At 48.0% G+C, this 13,335-nt stretch overlaps 1 protein-coding gene across 12 annotated transcripts in view; it reads right to left on the minus strand.

Moving 5' to 3' along the window:
- CADPS (calcium dependent secretion activator) overlaps positions 1 to 13,335 on the minus strand; it is a 203,115-nt gene that overhangs the window by 70,710 nt on the left and 119,070 nt on the right. For all 12 annotated transcript variants that reach the window (XM_040569331.1, XM_040569338.1, XM_040569336.1 and 9 more), the window contains 2 exons: positions 11,137 to 11,273; positions 5,647 to 5,834 (listed from right to left, as the gene is read on the minus strand). In XM_040569331.1, coding sequence (XP_040425265.1) covers positions 5,647 to 5,834; positions 11,137 to 11,273 — 325 coding nt within the window. The remainder of the gene's footprint in view (positions 1 to 5,646; positions 5,835 to 11,136; positions 11,274 to 13,335) is intronic.

The following is a 13,335-nucleotide window of genomic DNA, read 5'->3' on the forward strand; positions in this document are numbered from 1 at the left end:
CTTTGACATAAGCCTGCATGAAATACCATGGCGGCTTACAACTGAAAAGACAGATCATCTTTTACACCTTTTATGTTTAACTTGTCTACACTTTTTCTACTGGGGAAAATATTGCTTACACGTAGCAAACAGATCTTTGCATGCACTGTGAGCCCTGGCATTCAGAGCCAACGAAAAAAAAAACAATGTCAAAAACTGATGCAAATAATTTGATTTTTTAAGTAACAACTCAAATATAAAACACGTGCTGCCTTCAGCTCCCTTGCCGCTTGCCAGGTGCAGCACATATGAGCTATACAGTAAACATGGATGATTAGTGCCTTGGACGGCGTGTGTCAGGAATGGCTTTCGGAGGCTGCCTCGTGGGAGGACTCGCCCGCGCCAGCCCCACCGGCCGCACGGGGACCAGTCCAGCCGCAGCACTGGCCACACTGGGATGTGGGCGGGAGCACTCTGCCTGTCCTGCCCTCCTTCATCACCCCGTGCAAAGCTGATCTGAAAGAATCCACCTGGTTAGACCCCTTGAAAACGCTTATTCAGCGAACACCAGTTTTGCCCGACGTCCCTTTCTTCTGGGAATTCACGCCGCGCACCCAACGCCGGTTGAAAGCCCTTTGTTTGGCTCAGCCCTCCGCCTGCTCTCCTCGGGGCTTCCCTCGACGCTGCCCAAGGTGCGAGCCGCTTCGTCCTCCCAGCCCTGCCTTCGTCCTGCTCCCGCTCCCCTCCACGCCAGCGCCGAGTCACGGCTCATCGCTCCTCATGTGCGATCCACAGCCCTGACGCCGCGCGGCTGAACCGAATGGCTTCTGAGCACTGCCATCCTACACCTATTGCAACGAATCACGTCAGCTCGAGCCGGTTGTCTGCCGGTCGCGGGCGATGCCGGATTGTATCCGACAGACGGCCGCAACGCACGCCGTGTCATCACGGGTCTGGCTGCGATACGGAGCCGGCACCTAACGAGGGGTTACGGCGCTACGCCCCGCGAGGTCTGCAGTCAGGGCTGCTCATCTGAGCGCAGGGACGTGTTGATGGATTTATCACTTCTTTTATAGGACCAAAAATACGCCCCCCCCCCCCCCCCTTTTTTTTTAAAGTAGCTGTGTGGAAATCTTGCCTTTATGTGAAATAGCCAGATATGCAATTAGAATATAAAAGAAAACATTATGAATACGTTATGCAGACTTTTCAATTCCTCGAGGTCTATGACAATAATATTATTTCTGGTGGCTTACAGCTGATAAAGACTAAGGGGAGCTAATGCTAATGCTCGCTAATGAGAGCGCTATTTCTTGAAAACAAGTTTTATGCTGCAAAGCATAAAACAGCTCAGAGGGCAAAGGGCAGGTCACTGACATACCAAGACACTTAACAGAGAGATCGTAGTTGTTCGCACTTTGGGCAAAAGTCACCGAACAACTCACAAAGAATAACGCTATCAGACTACAGGGGATCCAGGCTGGCATCCTGATTTTGATAAGCTCCATGTCTGCTAATACTGCACATTCTGCACATTCAATATTTTAGATTTATTTTTAAAAGATTGAAATTAGCAAAGATGGAAAGAGTCTCTTTTGGTGCCAACTTAAACTTTTAAAGAGAAAGCTAAGACACGGCTACATCCAAACAAGCCACATGTGGAACCAAGGTCACCCCCAGATGACATTTCCTTCCAAAGGGACAGAAACGGAGGTTGGAGGGCTCAGCACCGACTTGGCCCTGGGAAAGCTGAGCTCAGTTCTCTGCTCTGCAATGCCTCTTGTGCACAGACGCGGAGGAGCGAGGCTCCTCCACCACACTGGCTCCCTGCGTGTCAGACGGCGCTGGAGCACTGCCGTCCCCCTCGAAAGTCAGGGAGGAGACGAACATGGAAACAGAAGGCAGGAGAAGACCTTGGGGTCATGTAAACCCTTTCATTATTTTAGCTAAAGCTATGCCTTCTTAAAACTGTGCCTGTTTTTGCCTCCGCTACTTTTTTGAGGACTGTTGATAAAGGCAAGCGACAGCCTCAATACTGTCGTAATGGTACCAAAAGCACACAGACATCAATAAACACACAGCCGGTGTTGTCGGGTGTCTGAATGCTACGTGTTTCTTGCCTTTCGTGTAGGTACAGACATCAGAAATCCTAACAGTGTAACAGCAGAACTTTAAAAAAGGCAGCCAGTGATACCTAGCTGAGAAAACCCTTCTATGAAATCGCCGGTGGCCACAATAGCGAAAAGCCTCCAGTTCTTCAGCTTTGGCGAGTAGCAAGGAACTGGGGGCCAGCAAATTGTTCAGGTTTTAGCAGTCTTGGCTTGCTCACTGCTTGCCCCTGCCCTTCCGACAGCCTGTGCATAGCACATGCAGGTACCTGCGGGAGGTAAGACTCAGGACAAGCAATTTCCATTTAACCACATTTTTTACTCCAAAAAGGATGAAATGAACAGAAAAAATAAGGGGACTGTGATGCAAATGGCAGTGATTTACAGCCTTTTTTTTTTTTTTGGAGAGATTATGTCAGGCTTTCAGGGGTCTGAATAAGCTACAGGAGCCCAAAGGGAGGGAAAAAAAAAGAAAAAAGAAACCCTTATATCTAAAGCACCAGGGCTCCAAACCAGCCCCAAAATCTTGCTTTGACCGCGTCACCTGCCTCGGCGGCGGGGTCAGCCCGAAGCTGGAGGTGCATTTCCACCAGCAGCCGCCCCGCTCCCGTCCTGGGCGCGCCGTGGTGCCGGACAGGCGAGGCAGCGTCCCCGCGCTGACGCCTGTCATCCTGTCAGCCCCGACCTCCGGGCTGTCCCCTGCATCCGAGCGCAGCCTCCCCGCACCTCCCCGCTGACTGCGAGCGACTGGTGTCTGGCCGCCTGACCTTACACAAACGCGATGCAAACAGACAGCCCACCTCAGCTCCATCACTGTCTGCCGCTAATACCGGAGATTGATAGCCACATGGAGTTATCTCCCTGCTCGACCTTCGTTACTGGGTGGCATATTCTGACTGACAGCCAACCTCCTTCTGGAGAAAGCTAAACTACCCAACGTTGGTGGTTTTTTTTTTTTTTTTTTTTTTTCTTTTTTTTCTGTCGAAAAGTGGATTAACTTCCTCCTATAGAGAAAATCAAATCAACACTTTCTTGGGTTGGACAGAAAAAAAAAGAAGCCTTTGTTAAACAGAAAGACATCTCCTGACTTGAATCTGCTGGAAGATGCTGTCGGGCGCGGTGCTGGGTGCTGTGCCATCCCATGCAAGGGCACGTTCCTGCCTCTACAAAACACACACGGGAAGTTTTCTGCTCTGCAGTGAGCTATAGGTCTGCGGGGCAGAGTATGGCCCCCGGCTAGCCCTAAGGTGATGAGCAATGCGTGGACGTGGGAGGTGCGAGGAAGGGATGCAGTGAAAGCGAACCCAGCTTTACGCACAGCACTGCACGGATAAATACTGGCTTCCCTGCGTGCTCTGCCACCCAGCTCTCCAGTGCATGATGCAAGTGGCCTAAGCAGCTTTCCGAAAAGAAATCACGACTCTTCCACTTCGCTATTCAGATTTCTATTAGTAGAAACAGAAGACACGGAGTCACATTTTCTCCCGCGGACCCCCTGCGGTTCTTTATGGCTTCCTGATGGCAGAGGCCAGGAAACGCAGCACCCCGCAGTCTCCACACCAAACTCTTGCCGTGTGTGCTCGCAGTCCCGGGGACAAGCGTGATGCTGCAGCCCCGCAATGCCCAGGTCCCGACCGAGAGAGAGCACGTCCCTTCGGCTTTCTGGCCTGGAGTCAGCCGTCGGCTAAAGACAGCTAAGTCAGGGTGAAGCACATCGTTCCCTTTTTGGAATATTTTAACCAAATTTAACAGCCCAGCTGTCCATTTGGAAGCACCTGGCTGTGTCCCAGTGAGGCACAGCCGCCACCCGCAGCTCCAGGGACCAGCATGGGCACGGCACTGGGCTCTGCGCATCCCATGAGGCTTGAAGCACGATGGATTTGCCAAGCCCTCAGCTCTCCAGCCCCAGCGGGAGGGCATCCCCACGGCACCATCAGATACCTCCTGCCACTGACCCGATGAAGAGGAGGCTGTGGCTGTGGTTGTGCTGGACCCTGTGAAGAGGCACACGGGGTAGCCGTGACCAGCAGCCACCCTCCTCTCTGTTACACGCTCCCGGAAAACAGGCTTCGAACCAGGTGGCGTCCCCAAACAAGCCTCCTTCCTCACAAGGATAGGAGCTTTATGGGCGGCCAGGTCTGCACGCAGTCCCCTGAACACGCCGGGAACACAACGGTCCCTGATGCCCAGGGGACAGGGGCACCCAAAGGCGTCCCAGCAGAGGCCAACCCCGGCTGCCGCAGCCCCGCAGCCTGCCCAGTGTGCTCGGTGACCGAGGAGCCCGCCAGCTACAACGCACTGCTGTGCACTGCGCGCTTCGCTTACCTTTTCGGCTCTGGATTCGGCTGGGATTTGGAATCTTTCCTTTTTTTGGACTCCTTTTTGGAATCCTTTTTTGTCTCCACTTCAGCGGCAGAGGCATGAGACACTTTGCCCCCCTCGCCGTCTGCGCTTGGCTGTGACCCGCCAAGCAACTCTGCCATGTGGTGGCTTTGGGGAGTGATTGGGACACGTGGGGGGAGGCCAGCAGCAAACGTGGAAGAAACAGAAAAAAGCATGAAATAAAAAGCACAAGACAAAAGGAAACTAAACCAAAGGCAAACAACTGAAATCAAAGAACAATTGGCAAGGAAGGAACAAACGAGCGAAAGAAAGTCGTAACTAAAAAAGAAACTAAGGAAGCAAGGACTCGGTTTCCATGACAAGATGTATGAAACTAACTGCAAAGCAAGCGGCAGCCTTGCAACGTGAAACCTGGGCAATGTGTGCCATAATTCAGGATGCTATTTACCAGAGGGCTTATGAAAACACATAATTATAACACTCCTTTCTTCAGAAGCGTTTGCAGGATAGAGAGCAATATCTCCAAGTATATAATGCAACTTAGCAGAAAAAAACAACAAAACCAAACCAGAAAAAGAAGCTGCAATACATACCACAGCTGTCAACGAAATAAATAGAAAAGGAAAAAGCATAGCTCCGCTCCCTACCATCAAAGATTTGCCACATTTGAGAGAAAGGAATGGGCTGCTTCTGGAACTGGAATTCCTTTGCAACAGCAGCAAGACAAAATTTCCAATTATGCCTAAGCAATTCCAAGGCTGACGTCACGCCGCCTGCCGAAGAGACAGAGGTGCCCGAGGGCTTCGAGCACTTCTGTGCACTGAAGTTTGATCCTGCTGAAAATTTCACTGCTGCAACTTGTCAGATCCTCTCACGCAGCAATTAAATCAGCCCAGTATATTGTTTACTTCCATTATATTCAACCCATGACAGTCACATGTAAGTCAACTCTAGTTTGCCCAGAACTGCATCTAGCAGGTGCCTGGGTAAGAAAGTTAAAAACCCTGATTTCTGGATCCCCTACGTGCATTTTTATTGCTTACATTAAACAAGCAATGAAACAAACAAACAAACTGACTATGCCACTAGAAGCGCTGCTGCCAAACATCCAATGTGAAAACAAATTGGGGACTGTTGTGCATTATCCAAGGAAACCTATATCTGACAAAGTCATCCCTTGCTGGCAGGGAGCTGCTAGCCAAAAATAATTCCTTACCTGTTGCCATGAACATGTGATGCACAAAAGGCAAAGCTGTAGTGAAGTAAGGTGGGGTCAATCATAGCTCCATTTTCTGCGCGCTCTAGCAAATCTCTGAGGTAGCAGAGATGTCTGTGACAGCCTCTCACTCCATTACGTGCACAATACTCATCTAGCACAAAGACCTGGCCAGGACTAAACCAGCCCTGTTTAGAAATAAAGAGACTTGATTTTAAATATAGGTTATTAAATACAAATGCTATCAGATTTGGAGGTGTAGTGGTCAACTGTTCTAATAAAGAAATACAAACCTAAGGCTACATTAAGAAAAAAGGAGAGAGGTCACTCTTAAACAATACAGTCTGCATATCATCACCTAATGACAGCATATACTCAGTGCAACTGTTAACAAAAATACATTATGCTACCATTAACAGAAAATGTCATTTAAAATGCTGAAAAGTGAGGCCAGTTCATGTCAGTGTCTAGCAAAAAAAAAAAGAAAAAAAAAGAAAAAAAAAAGATTCACACCTTTAAAGAGATGACAAAGATTTGATTATTTAAGCAACATGAAACAGTGATCTCATTCTGGGGAAGGGACTGCACATTTGGCCAGGAGCGAGAAGAGTGATCTGGGGGAGAACAGGGAGGATTACACTGAACAACGGTTTCTCTTGCATCTGGCACGTAGGAACATCCTGAAGATGGAGGAAGGCAGCTCCCCAGCATCACACGGGGACGTTTCACATCGTCCTTGTTGTGTACCCTCGGCGATGCGCTCTGAGATCGCCCACCAGCCGGCAGGCCAGCGCTCCTCGGCATCGTAGCAAGCATGAGCTCGGCTCACGGGCACGGTTTCTTTATACGTCCAGAAACCTCCAACGACTGCTGTCTGTCAGTCCTAAAGGCCTGGTGACACACGGCTGGCGGTGCAACGACCATGCTCCCGAGGAGGACGTGGTGCCCTGCGAGGGGATGGCACAGCGCTCCGGCGAGCATCCCAGGACAGCCGGAGCCGAGCGCGCCTCTGCCTTCAGCGAAGGCGCTAGTGAGAACGAGAATATTCTTGTAGATCGTAGATTTTCAAAATGCTGCAAAACCGTCAATATTTACATGGAAATTTGGGTGCTAAACAATTGCTAAGACGCAGCTCTGGAATGCATCAAGCTGCAAAATCTTTCATCGTTTAATTGAAAAGTTCCTGCAGCGGGCGGGAGAGTAGTTGAGGCAGAGCACTGCCCCTATAGGCAACTTCTTTGCCACCCCATCTGTTACCCCAAATGCTACATCTTAGAAACAACACTGCTGTGAAAGATTAAAATATATTTTCTACCACTCAGATGACACCAAATCTTTTCTAGATGCCAAAATAGCTGCTTTGAAAAGAGTTGAAGAAATATCAATTAAGAGCTCAAAGACATAGAGAAGGATTTGCTCATCCTTATTGGGCCAACTCCAAAACAGATTGAGAAAAGAATTAAAATAATGAGGGGAAAATGATAGATATAGGGAGTAGCTACAGTTCTGGGATCACTGGAAGTGCACATTTCAAAATGAAGACACAGAACAATGCAGATGGGACAGCACTCTGGAAGGCTATTTTTTGGGAGGGGTATATTTGCTTTCACTGCTTTTAGTGATATTTTTGTTTGCTTTTTGGTTAGCGGTATTGTGCTTGATTCTGGACTTCTTTATGTTGCCTGTTTGCTACATCCTTGGACCTTCTCTTCACCTTGTGTCTTTTCACACAAGTCTTTGCTGATTTCGTATGATAAAAATATAGAAATGCTGCAACTGCTCTGAAATAAAAAGATGTGTGCGTTTGGTTACTGGGGTAGAAATGGGGTTTAAATTCTTATATTCACATACTATATATACAAAGGACTTAGTCCTTCCTACGGGGTGAAATCTTGGCACCACTGACATCAGTGGGAAGGCTGGCACTAATTTCCCTGGAGTCAGGTATCAAGCCTGGAGTTTGGGCTGAAGGAAATAGGAGGCTAGACCTGGTGAGCAGGAGTGCATCACATCGCTCCCTTGCACCAGGGTCTGAGAAGTGCTGCTCCTTGGTCAGACAGAAAAGATGGGCGCAAACACTTAAGATCACTCCCATGGCTCAACAAAGGGAAGCCTGAGCAGAAGCTCAGAGGTTCAGTAACAAACCTCATACCTTGACACCTCACGAGAGCATGCCCAAGGAAACTACAGGTAGAGAGATCCAGAGCCCAGGAAGACCAGGAGGTTTCCTTTTGCATGGCAGAGGTATGAAATAAAAATCCTGAACAGAGCTACAAAGGGGCATTAAAGGCTGTTCCCAAGGCCCCAGAAAAAAATCTAAGGTTTGAATAAAAGGCTGTATTCAGACAAATCCCCCACATCTTTAGGCAGATCCTGGCTCTTGATTAAGATTTGCCTGGCACAACCAACTGACAACCAGCCAGTCTGGCAAACGCAACTGATAGTGACGCACGGGGTGTTTCAACCCAACACAGCTAGGTGTAGCTCAGTTTGGTCTCCCAGATGGTCTTCAGTGGCATGGAGAAACATAGAGGGGACATTGGAAGAAGGCTGTAGAGTGCAGGGAGCTCAACTGTGTTTGAGAAGCTGATCTGCATTGAGACAATGCCACATGTTCCTGGCCCCAGTAGGGAGTGCAATGGGAGCTTTTCAACTAGGTAAGGCAAGGCTTGATCAATCATTGGAGATTCTTCCAATGCAAAATGCAGTTTCTGTGAAAACCAGGATTTTTGAGGGAAAATATTCACTTGTCAATACCTGTATTTTCTCATTTACCACGGGAAAAAAACAGACAATATAATTTTGGTGGCCTGCTTTCTGGGCCTTTTCATGTGATCCCTTCACACATCATCTCTGCTAGACCGGGCCCTCCAGAAGACCACCTCTGGGTAAATGTGATGCGGTGTGGTGTGACTCCCATGAATGCTGACACAACGTGGGAAATACTGCTCCAGTAGGGATCTTGTTGCATGAGCCAGACGCTGGCAGTAGGTTGGGAAGTCTTGGGAAGAGTTGAAGGGCAGTCTCAGAAATAACACGTGTCCAAGCAGAAAGGAATGAAGATCCACGCACATGTGGGATTGATATTAAGCTGGAAGAGCTGCACTCTCTTTCCCTATCAGAAAGTCCAGGAAGAGCTGTGAAAGCAATTGTGCATTCAGCTTGAGGACGATGGACAAGAGCCTCGGAAAGCAATGCCGACGACGCTCTTCCCCTTTCCCAGCACGGTCCTCTCTGCCAGCAAACATCACTTCTGCAATAGCTGAGATTAGTCAGACAGCCTGTTTGTTTTCATAGGGATGCCTGGCTCAGCCAGCGAGTGGGCTCACAATAACATTGTTTAACCTGGTTCTGCGGAAAGGAGGCAAAGCTGAGCTATTCTCTGTGTCAGGGTAAGCCACCGTGTCTGCCTAAGTCTTCCCTGGCACCTCCATGTCCACAACAGAAAACAAGACATGCAACAAGACAAAACTCTTCGCGACCTTGCATGTGAACATCCTGTAGGAAGAATAACAATCGCCCAGCAGCACAGAGGGGACAGGGCAGGCTTACCACAGGCTCACAGCTCCCACAGGCAAGCCAGCACAAGGGTATCACCAGGTTCCCACAAACACCTCAAGAGCAAAGGGAGCTCCTTGCAGTTGAACTCAAATTTTGCGGTCAGTCTGATTTAACTTCAAAATTAGGACAAACCCATACTAAAATAGAGTAAAGAAGCAGTTGAGATCCAAGAGGAGGTGAACACAGCCCATTATTCTCTTCTTGACAACACTGTAATGGGTGATTTGAAAGAAGACGGTTAATTGGTGATGCTCTACTCTGAGGAGGCACAAGTCTTGGTGCTGAGGGGAGCTCCATCATTCCAGTAGTTTCTAGCAAGGGTCTAAACATCTTGATAATAAGCAGAAGTATGGCTGGTGAGTGTCTTGAAGAGAAACATTATTAATAATTTCCAGTGACGGCCTCGTGACTCTCCTTCAGCCGTGACTTTAATTCAAAGGCCTCAGCTCTCTCACCAGGCCCGAGGCTGCACAGAGACACACCAGCTGCAAGCCAACCTGTCAGACATGCATGGATGGGGATGGTCTTCCTAGTGCCAGCCATGCGTGGAGAGCAGAAGCCGCATGCCAAACCCACTGCCTGCCGGAGCAAAGACCTCGGTGGAACTGGTGAGAAACCCACGGCAGGTCAGCTGACGCTCCCACCGAGCCTACATGTACCACCTGGGGATCTGCAGGTCAGGTGCACACTGCAACCTTCCCCCAGCCCATCCTTACCTCAGGGGACGTCCACAACCGCTCCTCCTAGCCCTGCCTCTCACTAGGAAGGTGGTAACTCACTGCTGCTGCTGGCATTTACGGGATCTTGGTCTTTCTGAGATCAACCTTTGTGTGCGGTGCAAGGAGCTGAGCAGATGGGAGGAGCACCCTGATGCAGGGCACTTGGAGGACAAGGTTAGAGCCTGACAGGCTTACTGGCTCAGCTGTGTTCTCATTTTGCCACTTTTAACAGAAAGCCACTCGATAGTGCCAGCTCCAGGAACTGCACAGCTGGCTAAAGGTGGAGACTACTGTCACAGGGTGGTCCTTCTGCTGAAGAAGTCAGTGATGACACCCCAGTGTGGAGATTTCTGTGCAGCATGAGGAGGACAGCAGGTCGGGATCTGTCCCTTGCCTTTCAGGACAGGACATATATTTCAGGCCTCATCCAACCCCTCTAGAAAGGTTTCATCCTGTTATTTTCTCAAAAACTAAGTCTCTTCATCCTTCTCACCAAAACCGCTGGAAATTCATTGTTCAAGTTGTACTGGTAAAGGTTATTTGTCATGTAAATCCTCACACTGCCTTGCAGCCCCCAAGCACTGCACTCCAGCCAAAGACTACAAGCTGTCCTGGAGCACCTCGGAGCCACCGCCATACAGAGCACGTTGTACGGCAGTGGCCTGAGAGCTGCGACCTGTGCTCATGGAATAATCAGGATGGGCATGCGACTGCGTGAGCAAGGACTGACCGCAGGATGCCTGCAGTTATCCATCTAGTCCCACCTGTTACCTGTTTGGGATCCCTGCCCATACACAGACACAAAACTGGGCCATGGTTATTCCTGTAGTAATTCCATTGTCATGGGAAGTGGTACCAGACCTTCACCTTTCCCCTGCAATTTCATCCAAAAGACTCTGGAAGGCAGCGTAGGAAGCTGCAAAACACTGCTTATGCTCTCTACTGCACATCCCCACATAGGAGTTTGTCTTTGGAGGAAGAAACATTTTAAACATTGCAAACAGAAACGATAAAGACAGTGCTACTGGAGAAGAACAGCAGTCAGATCACTGGAGGTAGCCTCTCAAAAAGAAAATACCTCTGGCCCAAATTCAAACCTGGTGTAAACAGAAGTCAATCTTCCAGCAACAGGGGGATTAGCCCCCACTCGCACTAGCTTTGACTTTGCTGCTTGGTGTTTATATCACTAGAGACCAAAGAATATACTTGCCAGACAAGAATAGGAATCATTAAGTCTGTGGTCCAAAGTGAGGCGCTGAACCATCTCAAAGAGTGAAGCGTGGTCAAAGTTACAGGGATTGGAAGAGATAAATTCATCCATGCCATGCTTTTGAGCTCTATCTGCATCTGTTCATTTATACATATAGAGAAAGACACCATTTAGAGAGATATAACATATTTTAGTTGACAAATACAACAGAAAAATATACAGTATGAAGCATGAAAGCTAAATATCTCCTCTTCCCTACATTGCCATTAACTTTTCTCTTTGCAGGCTACATATACAATCTTCACCTCCCATTGTCAACTTGCATCAGTTATGGACGATCTTATTGCATTTAGGCAAAAGATTTTAGAATTAACATCGTGTCAACGGCTCGTTATAGTGCATTTATTCTGTACTTAAAAACAGAACACAAACCAAATAACTTACTCTGTATCTTACAATACACTATCATTTAACGGAGTTTTGGCTCACAGAAGTAAATTAGCTCCTATTTAGTTAGTTGTGGTTAATTATAATAGATTCTGCCATTCTAATGAAGTTATAGCTGTAGCATTTTTCTCTAAATTTACTAGCTTTTCTAGGTATCAAATCATTTACATTGTTCTTTATCCAAATGCCAATTTCTGCCTCCGAGGGCAATTTTTTTCTAACGGCGACTTTAAATGCTACCTCCAAGAAATAAAAAGACGCTCTTTTAAGCATTGCTAATAAGCTAAATTGATGTGTAGTTCGTTATCACTGAGGAGGTAACCTGATAGCACGCTGGAGCTGCCAGTCATCCTGACAGGGACACAATTTCCTCTGCTTGGATTACGAGCTGCCATTTTTTTTGTGAATTAACAGCCTCACCGTATTCACACATCTCTGCTTTGGGTGACGTTTACAGGCACTAACTCCTAGGGGCTAATTAATTAATCTCAACATGGTTAACTAAAAATACACCAAATTCACCGGTTGAAATGAAGCCGCTGATGCAGCCTGGGTGCGGCCAGCCGGGACCCTGCTGGGAGCAGGCTTTGTTCCACCAGCAACCGGGGAATTAAAAGACACCTTTCACTCGGTTTTGTCCGTGCTCAGCTTCCTACTATATGGGTTCTTGCCAAATCCTCGACAAATAGAATGGGATTTAAATCCTTCCCCTGTTTATAGCCTCCTAGGGGAACTGGGTGGCCTTGAAACAATGTGGCTGAAAGGACACAAAAATGCAGTTTTCCGCAGTAGTACTAAAAGGTAACTGTATTTGTTTTAAAACAAAATCGCTCTTTACCAGAAGAAACAGAAATCCTTAATTAAAAAGAAAAGAATAAAAGGAGCTTTAAATGATAATGAGATAGCATTCTTTTATGTATGTTTTATTTAACTATTTATATTAATCTGTGAAGGATGGCATGGCTTCCTAAATACTTCGTTCATGTCTGTGCTCTCACATATTGCTGATCATTGAAAGCAATCTTTGCATTTTCTGTATAGTCTGTCGTTAGCTATATACAAACTATATAAATAACATCACCCACTGGAAGGAAATCAGACAAATTAAAACATGTAACATTTCAATTAGCTGCTAGCAATACTTAATTCAGCAGTGGCTGGCAATCTTCCTCATTAAAACCCTGCTGAATAAACGCTGTGTATTTTATTTTTTTTAAGCGGGTTCTACACTTTTTGAGGGTCTGTTCCTCTATGTCACTTCATGCACTGACTCCTGCCCTCCTCCCCTCTGCCTCTCCCTCCAGTCCCAAATCCCCCCCTCTGCCTCTGCCGGCGGCTCCGTGCATTCTGCGCGGGGACAGGAAAGCAGCCGGCGGTGCCGAGCGAGATGGCGGCACCAGGGCTGGCTCTGGGGATGGGGACAAGCTCCCTGGCCAGAGCATCACCTCTACGGCACAGACAGTCTCCGGCATCCTTGGGTGGAAGGCATGAAGCCCACCCAGCCCCGGGTCTCACAGCAGCAGGCCAGATCCCGCCCATTTCGACAGCTCTCTGCCCCGTTATCTCTGTCCCTTTGGGCCAGGATCGATCTGATAGAGCTTCCTCCCAAAGAGTTCGCCTCTGCTGCTTCTGACTCCATCCCTAGCGCCCACAAAATGCTTTAGCAGATATTAAAAATAGTCTGATAATGGATTGTTGCTCTCCCGGGTTCCTCTGAGTTGACTGCAAGCTGACAAATTGGCTGGAGGCCTT

This window comes from Cygnus olor, chromosome 10 (genome assembly GCF_009769625.2).
Source record: "Cygnus olor isolate bCygOlo1 chromosome 10, bCygOlo1.pri.v2, whole genome shotgun sequence".
Classification (NCBI taxonomy): Eukaryota; Metazoa; Chordata; class Aves; order Anseriformes; family Anatidae; genus Cygnus; species Cygnus olor.